The 17,067-nt window shown below is 41.1% G+C and overlaps 2 protein-coding genes across 2 annotated transcripts; one reads left to right on the top strand and one right to left on the bottom strand.

The window, feature by feature from the left end:
- Nucleotides 1-6,750: 6,750 nt before the first annotated feature.
- Nucleotides 6,751-7,695, top strand: LOC103656450 (olfactory receptor 502). Its single transcript, XM_008683841.1, has one exon. The coding sequence runs from the start codon at nt 6,751-6,753 to the stop codon at nt 7,693-7,695; it is 945 nt and encodes a 314-aa protein (XP_008682063.1).
- Nucleotides 7,696-15,795: 8,100 nt separating this feature from the next.
- LOC103656451 (olfactory receptor 10Z1-like) lies at nt 15,796-16,684 on the bottom strand. Its single transcript, XM_008683842.2, has one exon. The coding sequence runs from the start codon at nt 16,651-16,653 to the stop codon at nt 15,796-15,798; it is 858 nt and encodes a 285-aa protein (XP_008682064.2). The 5' UTR covers nt 16,654-16,684.
- Between the last annotated feature and the right edge of the window lie 383 nt (nt 16,685-17,067).

The following is a 17,067-nucleotide window of genomic DNA, read 5'->3' as shown; positions in this document are numbered from 1 at the left end:
TCTCGGGGTTGTGAGTTTGAGCCCCACACTGGGTGTAGATACTACTTAAAAATAAAATCTTTTAAAAAACAGAGTTATTTGTCTTGAATTGAAAGTGTTCTTTATAATTTGATACAAGGATCTAATTAGATATGACATGCAAATATTTTCTCCTATTCTATGTGTTGTTTCTTCATTGATTGTTTCCTTCAAAGCACTAAAGTTTTAACTTTAATGAAGCAAATTTACCTATATTTTCTTTTGTTGCTCATGTTGTTGATATCATTCCTAAGTATCCATTACTAAATCCAAGATCATGAAGAATGCAAGGGGAGGAACGTATATGTGTGTGTATGAACATGAACGGTGGAGGCGTGCAGAATGCCAATTGATGACTATATAAAAACTTTGGACCAAGAAAAAATGGTATAACCTATAGAAATACAAATTTTAACTGCCAAGTTATTTAAATCAGCCTTGATTAGAGTTACGACCAGAGGGCTCACATCAGTAGCGCAAATTCAAAAGATTAAGAAACTGCATTTTTAAGTAACAATAGACTCTGAGACAAAAATGAACTGAGTTCGCCATTACATCTTGCTGTATAGATACGAACAAAATGTTGGAAAAATATTTCTCACATGTGTATAATTAAAGGAACTGAAGACCTATTTTGAGGGGCTAAGATTCATATCTCTTACTCAGCTAGAATAATGTTGAGATGCTTATTGTTAAAAGACTTGCCTGTGAGATTCTACTTTACCTCTACTTGTTTATTGCTGTGTATCTTTCAAACTTGATACTTGCTTGTCAGCTGTGATAAATTAATTTTTCTTTTATTTTTGTAAAATACTGAACTAAACTTATTGTTTTGATAGCTAACCCTTGATTATTCTGTTCTGACCTTGTTATAATTAACGCAACCAATAATATCTGTAGTAATTCTCAGACTTGGAAAAACCACTGTTTTTCTCCTTGTAACAATTATGTTCAAATTAAATAAATAGGGAAAATAGCAGTAAAAGTTCTAGTCATTATTTCTAGTGTGGGGGGGGGCATCCTCCCCGGAACCACCAAGTACTTCTACGGACATTGACTGTCATACAGTTCAACTCAATTCTGACACTATCTACCTGGAGAGAACATCAGATCCTACAGGTTCAGGGCACAGTCCCACAACCCCCCCCCACCTCACTTCAGCTGCCGATTCCAAATCCAGGGACCACCTGTGCGTCTGACCCACCAGCTACAGAGGAGAGGTTCCCACAACCCCTGCTTCAGACAACAGGCACAAATCCAGCGTGTCACCTGTACTTCTGGCTGACTGGCTCTCGGTTATAGGTTCCCACAACCCCCACCTCAGGTTTGATTAATTTGCAACAGCAGCTCACAGAACTCAAAGAAACATTTTACATATTAGATTACCGATTTATTACATAAGGATCTAACTCAGGAAACGTCAGATGGAAGAGACGCACAGGGCAAGGGATGGGGAAAGGGTGTGGAGCTTCCATGCTCTCCGAGCTCACCACTCTCTCCACAGCTCCCGGAGTTCACCAACCTGGAAGCTCTCCCAGCCACTCCCTCTGGGGTTTTCTGGAAGCTTCAGTACCTGGGCCTGACTGTTTAAGGTAGCTGATTCAGTACCCAGCCTCTCTCTCCTCCCCAGTAGTCAGGGGGTGGACTGGGAAGTTCCACCCCTCTAATCACATGGTGGTCTCCCCTGGCTACAGCCCAATCCCAACCTGCAATCCCAGAGTCACCTCATTAACATAACAAAAGACTCCTAGTTGCTCTCACCACTTCAGAAATTTTGAAAGTTTTAAGAGGTCAGTGCTAGAAACCAAGACTAAGACCAAACATATTTCTTATTATTCATCACAATATCACAAGCAAAACACAGATAGAAATCCTAATTTTTCTTTAGGAAAGCGTATTATTTACAGACACTGGGGTATGTCCAACATGAACTAGTTTAAAGCGTCAAAAGTGGTTCCCTGCAGGGAGTTGGAATTTGGATTTGTGAAGAACTGGTCAGTGGGCCACTGTTTGCTTTATAAGCCACTGCAACTAAGGGCCCGTAATTATTCGATAGTGCAAAAAATGAATAATATTTAATCCTTTCAATAAATAACCCCCTCTGGTGTTGTGTTGGAAGAGCAAATGTGCATACAGGAAAATCAATAAGGACAGCTATTGCTGTGTTGACGATGTAGGAAAGACTTTAGGGTTTGAAGCTGATGGCCAAGAAAGAATTCTGAGACACCTTTGGTGCAAAAAAGATGGTTTTATTAAAGCATGGGGACCGGACCCGTGGGCAGAAAGAGCTGCACTGGGGTCCTGAGGAGTGGCCCGTTATATACTTTCAAGTTGGAAGGGAGTTAGGGAGAGTGTAAGTCTCCAGGGAATTTTGGAAGCAAGGTTTCCAGGACCTTGAGGGGGCTAGCTACTGTTGGGAAAAGGTCATTTATTACCGTCTAATAAAACCTTAGTCACTATGATGAGGGGAGCAGAAGGCTAGCTGAGGACAAAGAGAAGCTGGCGCCCTACTCCCCCCCCCTTGTGATATGTGAGACATTCCTCAGGCACTCCTGGCTGCCCTAAAGGAAGAACAAGTGGTTAACTGAGAGAGATCACAGCCCTGAGGGCCAGGAGTCTCCCTCAGTTTGCAAATATCTTAGAGATTTACAAGGAAAAAGCTTTCTTATCAATAGCCTAACTTCCAGAGACCCATAACTCAGTTTCCTGAAGCCCTGACATCACCCTCCCCTCCGTGAAACTGAGGGAGGCTGAGGCAGAAGAAAATGTAAACAAAACTGAATTTCTTTTGAACCTGCAACCCATTGACAAAGACATGCGATAGGAGGAATGTAACATTCCTCCAGGAAACTCCCAACTGTCACCATGTTAGTGCTTCATTAGAGGGAAAAACAGCCTTGGCTTGACCATAACCAGTCCTCCAGTATCCTAAGAGTCTTTTTAGCATACGACAGTCCTTCTAGACACTCCCTTTGTTCTCACCTCCCCGACTCCTGAGTATATAATCAGCCACTCCTCAGGGCCACAGTGTAACAGCTCTTTCTGCCCATGGGTCCGGTCCCCGTGCTTTAATAAAACTACCATTTTGCACAAAAGATGTCTCAAGAATTCTGTCTTGGTTGTCGGCTCCGGACCTCACCCCACTGAACCTCACTTATATTTCAAAACCCCATCAATAAGACCTCCAGATGTATATTGGTGGGCCATATGCTTGGGAGATGATTGCCAACACGTATCTTGGGGGACTTAGAGATAAAATTTCTAAAGGAATTTTTATATGTTAAAGTAGACTTACAGGATCCTGGGGGTTGGGATGAGATTGCCTTTTTCCCTTAGCAAAGTATTAACAGTGAGGCAGCTGAGTCCCTAGAGGAATGTCACTCTGCCTGTTTCAAGGACTTGTCAGTGGGCTGTAGGTAGAAAGGAAATTTACAACTTTTTCTTCTGCCTTTGTTTCCCACATCATTGAGATGCAAGGAGCGGACACATTTGATAGGAACTTAGGAGGTAAAATCAACAAGAGCTGGTTATTGATGAACATAGTGATGAAGGAGCAGAAGGCTAGTTAAGGACAAAGCACAAGCTGACATCCTGCAACCCCCCCCCCCCAACTCCTGGGTGCGAAGTGCGTGATATTTCTTCAGGAAGCTCCCAACTGTCTTCATGTTAATGTCTTGCTAGAGGGGAAAAACAACCTTAGCTGGACAATGGCAAAACCTCCAGTATCCTGCTAGTCTTTAACATATGAAAATCCTTTTGAAACCTCTCTTTTCCTTACCTCCCCCAACTCTCAAGTATATAATCAGCCACCCCTCACAACCGTGGGGCAGCAGCTCTTTCTGCTCATGGGTCCTGTCCCCATGGTTTAATAAAACCACCTTTCTGCACCAAAGACGTCTCAAGAATTCTTTCTTGGCTGTCAGCTTTGGACCCCACCAACCTCACCAACATTCCAAAAACTACATCACTCAGGGCCAGACAGTGGGCCCCGTCAGTTTTAGGGAATTAGGCAGCATTAAGCAGAGAGAGAAAACGAAATCAAGGACTGGCTGGGAACCAGTGGTCATCACTGAGGCACTCAAATCTTGTTGCCCAGGCGGCAGTTCTAGTTAAGAGAACACCTTCTAGCATTTAGTCTGACCTGAATTTTGAACCAGGATTTAGTTTTACCATTTGAGCACATCTGGACAAGTGGCTTAATCTAAGCCTTAGTTCTGTCTTGGTAAAGTTAAAAAAATGGAAATACTTAGTCCATCAAATTATTATGAGGATTAAAAGAGAAAATGTAACTAAAAAATCAAGCACAGTGCTCGGTAAGGAGTCAAGTCTGAATGAAGGCTGGTTAGTGTTCTTACTGGAAAATCCATCAAGGGTGCATCAGGAAGGTAAGACAGGACTTTCTACAGTTTGGTTTAGGAAGAGAATTAGATTGAGTGTTCAGGTTGAAGACAGCTGTTTCTACCATCATCCTTCCAGTCGGAAAAACCCCTAGTCAGTAGTCATCCCTTTGAGGCATGCAGGCTAAGTTTGATCAGGAAGTCATCCCAAATATCTTTTTACTACACAGTTCCCTATGTATACACAATTTTAAAGATCCTCGTTTAAAACTTTTTGCTAGAAAAAGATGTATACATGTTTAAAAACTCGTGTTATTCAAAATTCAACTTTACATGGCATTCCACCCCCTTACCCCAGGTACCCTAATCGAGTGCCTTACTGATATCACTATAAAATACAAAATGGACACATTTTGAACGAATGGAGCGCAAGTTATATATTTTTAGTATTCCTTAACCTGAAATATCAAAGTATACTTAGAGCTAATATTTAGCCAGAATTTATTACATTACACTCCCAATAATCATCAAATGAACGTACACCATTACCAAGATAAAAAGAAAAAATAAAGAGATCACTTGAGAATTGACAGAACCCTTAAAGATTAGTTGTGTCTGTGTGAAGGGAACTGCTCAATATTTACTGAAGAATGTGATAATGCTCCCTGGTGGTTTAAATTCACATTTCAGTCTCTGGAATCTTCAGAGATTTACTCCCAAAGACAAACAATAATATAAGATAGCATGGCTGCCATATAACCATGACTAAGTTTCTTGCTCTAGGATGAAGGAATTCTTGTTTCAAGAGGTAGGATTTTGGCTTTTGTGACTTAATACCATTCTCTAAAGTTCTATCTGTACTCTCAAGTCATTGTGCAGAAACAGGGAGATGTAACCCAGCCGGCAGCTAACAAGTGACCTTAGCTGAATTAACCTACATTTCTGCAGTCTATTTAGCGCATATAAACAGGCATACTTCCAGGTACCAGGAGTCATCATTTATCCTCTCCCAAGACCAGAAACTCGCATGGTCTTCTTACACCATCTAAACTTGGAACGCAGCAATAATGCTACTAAATTCACTAGCCTTGAGATGCTTTGGGACTTACTGTTAGTAAATATCTTGTGGAAAGACTTCCTTTATTTATCGTTCTGAATGCTTCAGCTTACAGACAAGCAGATACCATGGGCAAAGTCCAGAATACAAAGCCAGAAAACATGGTGATGAGATTCAATCCGGCCACTCGCTGGGTGGACATGGGTCAACTTCTTAACTTTTCAGCCTGGAACTTCATTCAGCTGTACATTATGTCAAAAATAAAACTGTTTTATTCTATAATTCTCCAGTGAGAAAGCACTGCTACATTAGTAAATGATTTGCTTTGTTTGAATAAATGTAGTTTAATTATGCCCTAGATTTTAATATGTTTTGCATAGTAATTAGATTGACATCTACTTGAGAAGACAATATTTTAATTGTAAATATTGCATGTACATAATAAATTTACAAAAGGTGACTTTTCATTTTTAACCTTAATTTGAAATTCTATTTCTTATTTGTCCTATTAAGAAAATTATATTTCTCCTTTTTAAAAAATGGTCTTATTTTACTGATATTGTAAACTTTGTGATGAACTAGGACCTCTTTTATGCGTTAGCTATCCTCAAGCAGGAAGCGTGATTTGTTATCCACCCATTTCCAAGAGACTTTGCTTCATCGTAAGTATTATTTAATTTCATTTATACCGTAGTCATCAAAGGAATGAACTAGATTCAAACTGTCTGGGATTCATATCTTGATTCAACCACATGCTATGTAAACTTAGATAAATTTCTTAATATTTTCTAGGTCAGTTTCTTCATCCACAAATCACATAAAAATGTTTAATATTACTTCATAGAAATTAAAAAACTGTATATACAAAATTCTTAACCCTGTGCCCACCACTTAGTAAGCATTCAATAACGTTAGCTATCGCTCAAGACTCTATTAAATAGCCTATATTTACACATTTTTATCCTTTGTTATGCTTTACCATTCCTTTCGTTCTTTACGTAAGTCTTGTGTTTTTAATCTTTAGCTTTAAAGCTACTTTAAATACATTTTATAAATATACAAAGAGAAAAGGGTATACATTTGAATGTTTCCTAGTTTCTGCTGATAACAATTCTTAAAATACAGAATACTCACATACATAAATACACAAACTTTTACTCTAAAACGATATGCAAAATATAAATTTTTTACTCTGAAGTAAAAAAAGTCCAAACTTGGTTTGAATATTTACTTGTTTATAATAACCTCTTTGTGTGTTAACGAAAACGAAGCCATCAGATTTATAACAGCTGTAATGTTTTCAGCACAGGTTCATTTGGGGAGCTGCGCCGTTGCCTCATGGATTCCCTGGGGGGTGGGAACCGCACTGCAGTGACAGGGTTCATTTTACTGGGCCTGACCGACGACCCTGTCCTTCGAGCCATCCTCTTCACGACCATCCTCAGCATCTACCTGGTGACCATATCTGGCAACCTGAGCACAATCATTCTGATCAGGATCTCTTCTCAGCTTCACCACCCTATGTATTTTTTTCTGAGCCACTTGGCCTTGGCTGACGTAGGCTATTCATCTTCTGTCACTCCCAACTTGCTTGCAAACTTCCTGGTGGAGAGAAATACAATCTCCTATCTTGGCTGTGCCGTGCAGCTGGGTTCAGCTGTTTTCTTTGGGTCAAGTGAGTGCTTCCTGCTGGCTGCCATGGCCTATGATCGCTTCGTGGCAATCTGCAACCCACTGCTTTATTCAACCAAAATGTGCACACGAGTTTGTGTTCGCCTACTCGCGGTGACTTACGTAGGTGGTGTTCTCAATGCTTCCTCTTTCACTATTTGCTTCTCTTTTTTACTCTTCTGTGGACCAAATCAAGTCAATCACTTCTTCTGTGACTTTGCTCCTTTAGTTAAACTCTCCTGTTCTGATAGCAGCGTCCCCGCAGCTGTCCCCTCATTTACATCTGGCTCCATCATCGTAGTCACAGTGTGTGTCATAGTGGTCTCCTACGTCTGCATCCTCATCACCATCCTGAAGATGCGTTCCACGGAGGGTCGCCACAAGGCCTTCTCCACCTGCACGTCCCACCTCACAGCGGTCACTCTGTTCTATGGGACCATCACCTTCATTTATGTGATGCCCAAGTCCTGCTACTCAACTGACCAGAACAAGGTGGTGTCTGTATTCTATATGGTGGTGGCCCCCATGTTGAACCCCCTCATCTACAGCCTCAGGAACAGCGAGATGAAGGGGGCTCTGAAGAGAGAGCTTAGCAGAAAAGTATTTTCTTAGTGAAGCTTGTCATTTTATAGTATTTGATAAAATAATATACCATATATATAATAATAAAAAGGATATAGAGTATCTGTGGTCTAAATATGTCAGACCATATGTCAGCCAGCATGGAGCTTTTTAGAGTAAAGTAGGGGGGGATTTTCTGATATCAATTTGTAAATCAGAGGCTTATAGTGAGTTACCTTTAAAAAAAATAAATTATAAACACAAATTGATTCACATGAAAACATATCTAATCAACTGAAAATAACTTTTATTCATATTTTTTTAAAAGCAGTTCTCTCTGCATTAGTTAAGGTTATTGTACCTCCAAACCTTTAAGACTAAGTCCAGTTCAACAGCAGTTTATCCTGAAATGAGCATGATAATTATTATGACTGAGTACATTCTGAGGGGAAATGACCAAATGGAACCAGACAGTAAAACTACTGGAAACATTTTTTTGCAGTTAGGTTAACTGCTGGGGATGGGCTCTGTGGACCCATAAACCCTGGCCTTTGTCCCCTGTCCCTGGTTCCAGCCTCATTGCAGGGGACCTCATAAAGAACAGGACGAGATGCCCCTAACTAACCTGTGAATGTTCTGTCAGCTCAAATAGGTGACTTCTGTGTGGGAGTGAGCATGACTCCTGAACTCCTCAGGGACTAAGGGAACAAACAACTCTTGCAGTGACTTGCTCATGGGCAGACTCACAACCTGTGAGGGAAGCTGCAGGGGCCTGGATTGTGTTTCCCCCGTGAAGCTTAACTTACCTTTAAACTGACAACTACCACACTTATTTCTCTTTCCCAGTCCTCTCTTTAATGTTTTAGACAAAAGTATTTTTGTCTAATGGAACTCAAGCACAGACTATCTCAAACGGAAGTATTGTTTCCTACCCCAAATTGCTCCCTCCACTATTCTGTATCCCAGGAAGAGGCCCCTCATTCAGTGTATGGATTCTGAACCCTGAGAGAAATTGATTTCTTTTTCCCCTTCACATTCCTGCATCCAGTCACAACATGTTATACATTCAGAGTCCAATATTTACTTCCTGCTTCTTTTCATTTCACTGTCGGCACTTGTATTTCAACTACCACCTTATGCATTTACTCTACAGTAGGACTCCTGTGATCGCTCATTTTATGTGTCAACTACGCTATGGCGATCAGTCGTTTGGTCAAACACCAGTCTTCGTGTGGCTGTGAAGGTATTTTTAGATGTGACTAACATTTAATCGGGAGGCTCTGAGTAAAGTACATTACCCTCCATAATGTGGGGCGGTGTTTGTTCAATCAGTTGACAGCCTGAAGAGAAAAAACTGAGGTCCTCTGAAAAAGAGGGAAAATGCCTTTGGACTCAAGACTACAACACCAACTCTTATGGAATTTTCAGTCTGCTGGACGGCACTGTGGATTTTGAAATTGCCAACTCCAACAATTATGTGAGCCACTTCCTTAAAATCTCTCTCTCTGTATATGTATTTATATATTCATATATATGTATTTGGTTCTGTATCTCTGGAAAATCCTAATACAGCCCTAACCAGCTTCCCTCTACCCTCTCTTACTCTCTTCCAATTCATTCTTCATACAACCATGACCATAAATCGAAATAGATGACTTCTTTCATTAATCTCTCCCAAAGAGCTTAGAAAAAAGGCAAATTTTATTTACTTAATTTTAATTCCAGTAAACATACAGCGTTGTATTAGTTTCACGTGTCTAATACAGTGATTCAACACTTCCATACACCACTCAGTGCTCATGATGACAAATGCATTCATTCCTTAGTCCCCATCACCTATTTCACCCATCCCCCCACCCATCTCCCCTCTGGTAACCATCAGATTGTTCTCTATATTAAGAGTCTGTTTCTTGCTTTGTCTCTTTTTTTTCCTTTGTTCATTTGCTTTGTTTCTTAAATTCCACATGAGTGTGATCATATGGTAGTTATCTTTGTCCATTGATTTATTTCACTTAGCATTGTATTCTCTAGCTCCATTCATGTTATTGCAAATGGCAAGATTTCATTCTTTTTTATGGCTAATACTCCATTGTATATACATATGTCACTTCTTGTTTAACCATTCATGTTTTGATGGACACTTGGGCTGCTTCCATAATTTGGCCATTATAAATAATATTGCTATAAACATAGGGGTGCATGTATCCTTTTGAATTAGTATATTTGTATTTTTGGGGAAACATCTAGTAGTGCAATTACTAGATTATAGGGTACTTCTATATTCAACTGTTGAGGAACCCCCATACTGTTTTCTACAGTGGTTGCACCAGTTTGCATGCCCACCAACAGTGCACTATGGTTCCTTTTTCTCCACATCCTCACCAATGCCTGTTGTTTCTTGTGTTGTTGATTTTAGTCATTCTGACAGGTGTGAGGTGGTATCTCACTGTGGTTTTGATTTGCATTTCCCTGATGATGAGTGATGTTGAGCATCTTTTCATGTGTCTGTTGGCCATCTGGAGGTCTTCTTTGGAGAAATGTCTGTTCATGTCTTCTGCCCACTTTTTAACTGGATTCTTTTGTTTCTGGGTGTTGTAAGTTCTTTACATGTTTTGGATACTAAACCTTTATCAGGTATGTCATTTACAAATATCTTCTCCCATTCAGTAGGTTGCCTTTTAATTTTGTTGATTGTTTTCTTTGCTGTGCAGAAGCTTTTTCTTTTGATGTAGTCCCAACAGTTCATTTTTGCTTTTGTTTGCTTTGCCTGAGGAGACATTTAGAAAAATATAGGTATGGCTGATGTCAATTATTACCTGTGCTCTCTTCGAGGATTTTTATGGTTTCAGGTCTCCTGTTTAGGTCTTTAATCCATTTTGAATTTATTTTTCTGTATGGTATAAATGAGTGGTCCAGTTTTTCTTTTGCATGTAGCTGACCAGTTTTCCCAACACTATTGTTGAAGAGATTGTCTTTTTCCCACCAGAACTTCTTTCCTGATTTGTCGAGGATTAACTGACCATATAATGGTGGGTATATTTCTGTGTTTTCTTTTTTTTTTAAGATTTTTTTTAATTTATTTATTCGACAGAGATAGAGACAGCCAGTGAGAGTATTTCTGTGTTTTCTATTTTGTTCTATAGACCTATGTATCTTTTTTGTGCCAGTACCATACTGTTTTGATTACTACAATTTTTGTAATATAACTTGAAGTCCGGAATTATGATAGCTCCAACTTTGCTTTTCTTTTTTAAGATTTCTTTGGCTATCTGGAGTCTTTGTGGTTCCATATAAATTGTAGGATTTTTTGTTCTAGTTCTGTGAAAAATGCAGTTGGTATTTTCATAGGGATTGCTTTGGATAGTATAGATATTTTAACACCTGTTCGTCCAATCCGTGAGCATGGAATGTCGTCCCATTTCTTTGTGTTGTGTTCAATTTCTTTCATCATTGTTTTATAGTTTTCATAGTACAGGTCACTGAACTGTTCGGTTAAGTTTATTCCCAGTTATCTTATTATTTTTGGTGCCATTGTAAATGGAATTGTTTTCTTAATTTCTATTTCATTATTAGGGTATAGAAATGCAATGGATTTCTGCACATTTTGTATCCTATGACTTTACTGAACTCATTTGTCAGTTCTAATAGTTTTTTGGTATAGTCTTTAGAGTTTTCTATATATAGTATCATGTCACCTGCAAAGAGTGAAAGGTTTACTTCCTCCTTACCAATTTGGAGACCTTTTATTTCTTTTTGTTGTCTAATTGCTGTGGCTAGGACTTCCGGTACTATGTTGAATAAAAGTGGTGAGAGTGGACATCCTTGTCTTCTTGTTCCTGACTTTAGGGGGAAAGCTGTCATTTTTCCTCATTGAGTAGGATGTTTGCTGTGGGTTTTTCATATATAGCCTTTATTATGTTGAGGTATGTTCCCTCTAAACCTACTTTTATCATGAATGAATGTTGTACTTTGTCAAATCCTTTTTCTGCATCTATTGAGATGATCATATGGTTTTTATACTTTCTCTTACTGATGTGATGTATCATGTTGATTGATACGTGAATACTGAACTGTCCCTTGCAGCCTGGGGATAAATCCCACTTAATTGTGGTGAATGATTTTTTTAATGGATTGTTGGATTCTCTTTGCTAGTCCTTTGTTGAGGATTTTTGCATCTGTTTTCATCAGAGATATTGTCCTGTAGTTCTCCCTTTTTGTGGTATCTTTGGTTCTGGTATCAGGGTGATACGCACCTCATGGAATGAATTTGAAAGTTTTCCTTCTTCTATTTTTTGAATAGTTGGAGTAGAATAGGTATTAAACTCTTCTTTAAATGTTTGGTAGCATTTGAAAAGGCAATAATTCTTTTTTTTTTAAAGATTTTATTTATTCATTTGACAGAGAGACAGCCAGCGAGAGAGGGAATACAAGCAGGGGGAGTGGGAGAGGAAGAAGCAGGCTCCCGGCGGAGGAGCCCGATATGGAGCTCAATCCCAGGACTCTGGCATCATGCCCTGAGCCGAAGGCAGATGCTTAACGACTGAGCCACCCAGGTGCCCCTGAAAAGGCAATAATTCTTAAAATGACTCACAGGTCCTGACTACAGCCCCTGTTCTATTTTTATCTCTCACCAGTCTTCCCTTGGTCTCCAAATACCCAAAGTCTAAGAATCAATCATTCGGTCTTCTTTTAAATCCTTAAATATGTCCATAGCCTCTCCTGCCTCAGCACCCTCTCACATGCAATGCGTCTACCTGAATTCATTACCCCCCTCCCCTTGGTAACACCTGCTTATGCTATAGATACCAACTTGAGTGTCGTTTCCTATCTGGCAAGCCTTCCTGAGGCTCCGGAACCAATTAAGCACACCTGTAGAACTCTGCGTATTTTCTTCAGAATATTCAGTGCACTTACAGACTTAATATTTATTTTCTCCACAATGCTGAAAGCTTTCCATAGCTACACCGCGTCTTTGTTCTTTCCCCATGCATCTAATTGGCACACAGTAAGCGTAAGTGCATATTTGACATAATGAATGAAAAATTAATAAGGGAATGGATGACTGAGTTTTTGTCTGGTGTGAACCACTGACTCTGCTGCCATAGAAACCAGGCCACCGATCTGAATGCTTCAGCCTGACTCCAGTGACTGAGTGCTTGGGTCAGATCCTGCTACAGCTGTGACAGGCTTTTGCACAAACTCGTGCTCAGCACAGCTACGCCACTGCCTCCACAGTTTCACAGAGTGGCAACTAGAATCCCAGCCTCATTTAGTAAAAAGTTCTGTCATCGCCCTCTGCTGAATAATGTCTCTCTCATGTATTTGCGTGGCTGGAGAGTTAGAAGATCTAGAAATCAAACGTTAGTGACAGCGGTGGTACCAGTAGTACCAGTGTGAGCAACAGGGGTGAAGACTGTCAGATGGTTTAGTACATGCCAGGTACCGCTCGCAGGGATTTACACGTATTCACCCAATTAATCCTCAGAATAACCTTACGAAGTTTTTTTTTTTTCCTACTCTGTATTTTACAGGATGTGACTAAGGCACATAAAGGTTAAGCAAAAGCTCAAGGTCACAAATACCCTGTTAAGATTTCGCCTTCTTTTAAGGCGTACGCTCTCTGACAGGCCGGACTGAGGGCCTCTTGGAGAGAACGTCACCACTAGAGGACTTTCATCTGTCCCGGACACATTCCCCTCCAGTCAACCCTTACTGTTCAGAGTTCAGGGTCTAGATTTCTCTGCTGGATATGTCAGGCTAACTTGGTCTAATGACCAACTTTCTGGCAAAAAATAAATTAGAAGGTAGATAAATATCTCTAAATTTTGAAAGCATACACTTCTGGTTCCACTGAAGATGAAGTGGCTCCATTCCTCTCAGGTCCTCCCCTCCTGTTACACACACACACACACACACACACACACACACAGCAACACAAAAAATTTGTTATAAATAAAATGAATACGCACAGGAAGATTATCGAGGTAGAAAGGAGAAGGCGGCCTCCTAGGGACTCTGGGACCTGAGTAACAACACAGCAGTGAGTCCCTGGGTTTCTTTACATCCCGGATAGGGAACTACCGAAGCCTCCCATCCAGAGCCACCAAGAGGCACAGACAAAAAGAACTCTAAGAAAACCCAGTTTCTCCTAGTCAAAGAACTGGAAAAGAGTGGCCTTAACAGACTATAAAACCTTTTGGCCATACCTTCCTCACTCAAAATACCTACGGAAAATCATACCTGCCACCCACCCCCAGGTCTCAGCGAGGCCAAGCAGGTTGCTTATGTTCACACCACCCATCCTCCGATTCCCTTGCCCAGGTAATGTCAGTTGGGTCCAAAAAGGGAAATGAGCCTCCACTGTCACCTGGCAGCATGAGACTTAACGAAGGAATGTGAGGTGGGGCTAATGGTACTCTGCTTGCCCTGCCTCCAGCCCTACTTGGGAGTGCACCCGCCGAGCTGAGCTTTCACCCACACCCTGCAGCGATAAGACAGCGTGAACCAGCTGTCTACTTCCCCCTTCCCTAAGGACAGTGGAGCCCAACAAGGAGCTGAGCTTACTTAGAGGCAAGGAGGCATGTAGCCAGGGTCACATTATCACTAAGAAAGAGCCATCAGGGTGGACTGGGCAGCTGGACTTCCACCTCAACCATCTGCAGGGGGCATTTTGCTAGAGTTGTGTCAGTAGCGCTCAACAGGAAGCTGAACACACACACTCACACGGCGCTTGCAGCTACACCTCAACAGGGTTGAAAAGGCACATCGTACACCCAGCCTACAGAACATCCTGAAACATGCTCGGAACGCTAACGTTAGCCCACAGCTGGGTAAAATCATCTGACGCAAAGCCTATTTTATAATAAAGTGTTGAATATCTCATGTAATTTATTGAATACTGTACTGAAAGTGAAAAGAGATGGTTGTATAAGTACAGAACAGTTGTGTGTGTATCAGTTTCCTGATTGCATGGCTGAGTTGTGGCTCCGTGCTGCTGCCCAGCACCATGAGTGATGGGAAGAGATCCAAATTCAAAATTTGAAGTAGGATTTCTACTAAATGCATATTGCTTTCACACCAATGTAAAGTCAAAAAACCACAAGTCAAAACCATCATAAGTGATGAACTGTCTGTAGTAAAAGCAAAGAAATGTCAAATGTAAATTTACGACTGGCAAAGTGTAGCCTTCAGAGATGGCGTGATAAAGACACTTCAGATGAAAGAAAGCCATGAGAAGTTATTCTTAACAAAGCGAGCTTACATAATTGTTAAAGGAAGTTTGCTAAACAGAAAATAAATGATAAAAAAAGACCCAGGACTTCAGTATTTAAAAAATACATACAACAGATGAAAATAAAAAGCAACATATCAAAACATGTGAGGTTCAGGTAAAGCAGTGCAGAGAGGGAAATTTATAGCACTAAATGCTTACATTACTAAAAAGGAAAGGTCCTAGAATATATAAAATACTTTGGAAAGACAAGAATAGGGTGGGAAGAATCACGTCATGTGATATTAAGGCTTACTTTAGCGACGGTCATCAGGGCAGGGTGGTACTTGTGGAAGAAAGGACACACAGATCACGGAGGCTGACTAAAGAACCCAGACAAAGACCGACACAAGCGTGCCCAACTGACTTTTTTTTTAAAGGTACAAAAGCAATCCAGTGAAAGGAGGAAGGCCTTTCAACAAATGGTGCTGGAGCAATGAGACACCATGGAGGGCAGAAGCACCTCGACATAAACCTCACTCCTTACATAAGGACCAACACAGATAGGACATGGACCTAGATGTAAAATGCACAGCTATGAACCTCTGGAAAAAAGTAGGAGAAAATATTCAATATAGGGCTAGTCAAAAAGTTTTTAGAAAGGACACCAGACACCTACCGTGAAAATACTGTGCTAAAAACATGTTTGGATTCTTTAAGCATGCTGATATGCATACATGCGTACACCACATATTTACACATATTTTAAAACTATACACTCTTTGTACTAGAAAAAATGGTGATGTCAGGATATATCAGGTAATTAGTTAATACTTCAATTGCTTTGTACCCAAAGTGATGATTTTATTGGGAATACTCTACTTTTTCCACTTCTATTTATCAGCAGTCTATACAATTTTAAGTGTCCGGTGTCCTTTTATTCACCCTCTGAGGGATGAACCTGTCTTGCCCAGCACCTTCCTTAGGGCCGTCTGCATTTCTTTGTTTCTGAGACTGTAAACGATGGGGTTAAGCAGAGGTGTCAGCACTGTATAGGTGACAGCCATCAGCATGTCCTCACGGAACGAGTCCCTGTCCTTGGGCCTCAGGTAGACGAAGCCAGCAAATCCGTAGTGTATGCACACCACAGTGAGGTGGGCGGAGCAAGTGGAGAAGGCCTTATACCTCCCCTCAGCAGAGGGCATCTTCACAACTGTGGACACAATGAAGACACAGGACATCACGATGAAGACACAGCTGCCCGCCAACACAAAGGCAGAGAGCCCAAAAATAACCATTTCGTGACGGGAGGTGTAGTCACAGGCAAGGGAGACCACAGGCGAGATATCACAGGAGAAGTGCTGGATGGTGTTGGAGTCACAGAAAGACAAGTTGAATACAACGATGACGATGCACAGAGAAACCAGGAAGCCAACCATCCAAGAGGCCGTGATGAACTGAAAGCAGATCTTATGGGTCATCAAGATGGGGTAGTGCAGTGGCTTGTGAATGGCAGTGTAACGGTCATAGGACATGGCAGCCATGATGAAGCAGTTATTGGCTGCCAAGCCAAAGAAGACAAACATCTGCGTGGCACACTCGGGAAGAGAAATGGTCTTGCTGTCAGAGAGCAAGTCCGCTAACGTGCGGGGGATGATTGCCATAGTGCTACAGGTTTCAGAAAGGGACAGGCCACAGAGGAAAAAGCACATGGGGGTGTGAAGGTTGTGGCTGAGCTTGACGGCCACCATTATGGACACATTTGCAGTCAGGATGGTCCCATGGGAGAAGAAAATCATCACAAAGAGGAGACCCCGCAAGTCTGGGAAACTGGAAAAGCCCCACAGAAGGAATGTGCTCACTGTGGTATGATTGCTCATCTTCTTGGTGCGGAGGCAGCGACAGTTTTCCAAAGTTGGAGCGCTTCCTGAGGCTAAAACTCAGACGACTGTAAAAAGCTGCTGCAGCACAGATGTCACCTAGACTTTAGTCAAGGGACCTGGGGCACGTTTCAGGCAACCCTTCATGGGAGAGCCTGAGAAAGGGACCCTAAATGCAACTGACGGAAGTCAGTTCAAGAGTCAGCGTGATGAGAATGATGCTAGTATGAGAAGCTGTATAAATGACCAAATATCTTCTTGGATTCTACTCACAAAAGCACTCTTATCTCTCTCTTTTCCGATCAGGATGTGCACGTAAGCAGGAAAACTTGA

The sequence above is a fragment of the Ursus maritimus genome, unplaced genomic scaffold (assembly GCF_017311325.1).
Source record: "Ursus maritimus isolate PB19 unplaced genomic scaffold, ASM1731132v1 scaffold_16, whole genome shotgun sequence".
NCBI lineage: Eukaryota > Metazoa > Chordata > Mammalia > Carnivora > Ursidae > Ursus > Ursus maritimus.
Note: the sequence above shows the minus strand (reverse complement) of the source record. Positions and strands in the feature narration are given on the sequence as shown.

Excerpts from the sequence above, each read along its gene's own strand:
- LOC103656450 (XM_008683841.1), top strand. The coding sequence starts at position 6,751 with ATGGATTCCCTGGGGGGTGGGAACCGCACTGCAGTGACAGGGTTCATT.
- LOC103656451 (XM_008683842.2), bottom strand. The coding sequence starts at position 16,653 with ATGATTTTCTTCTCCCATGGGACCATCCTGACTGCAAATGTGTCCATA.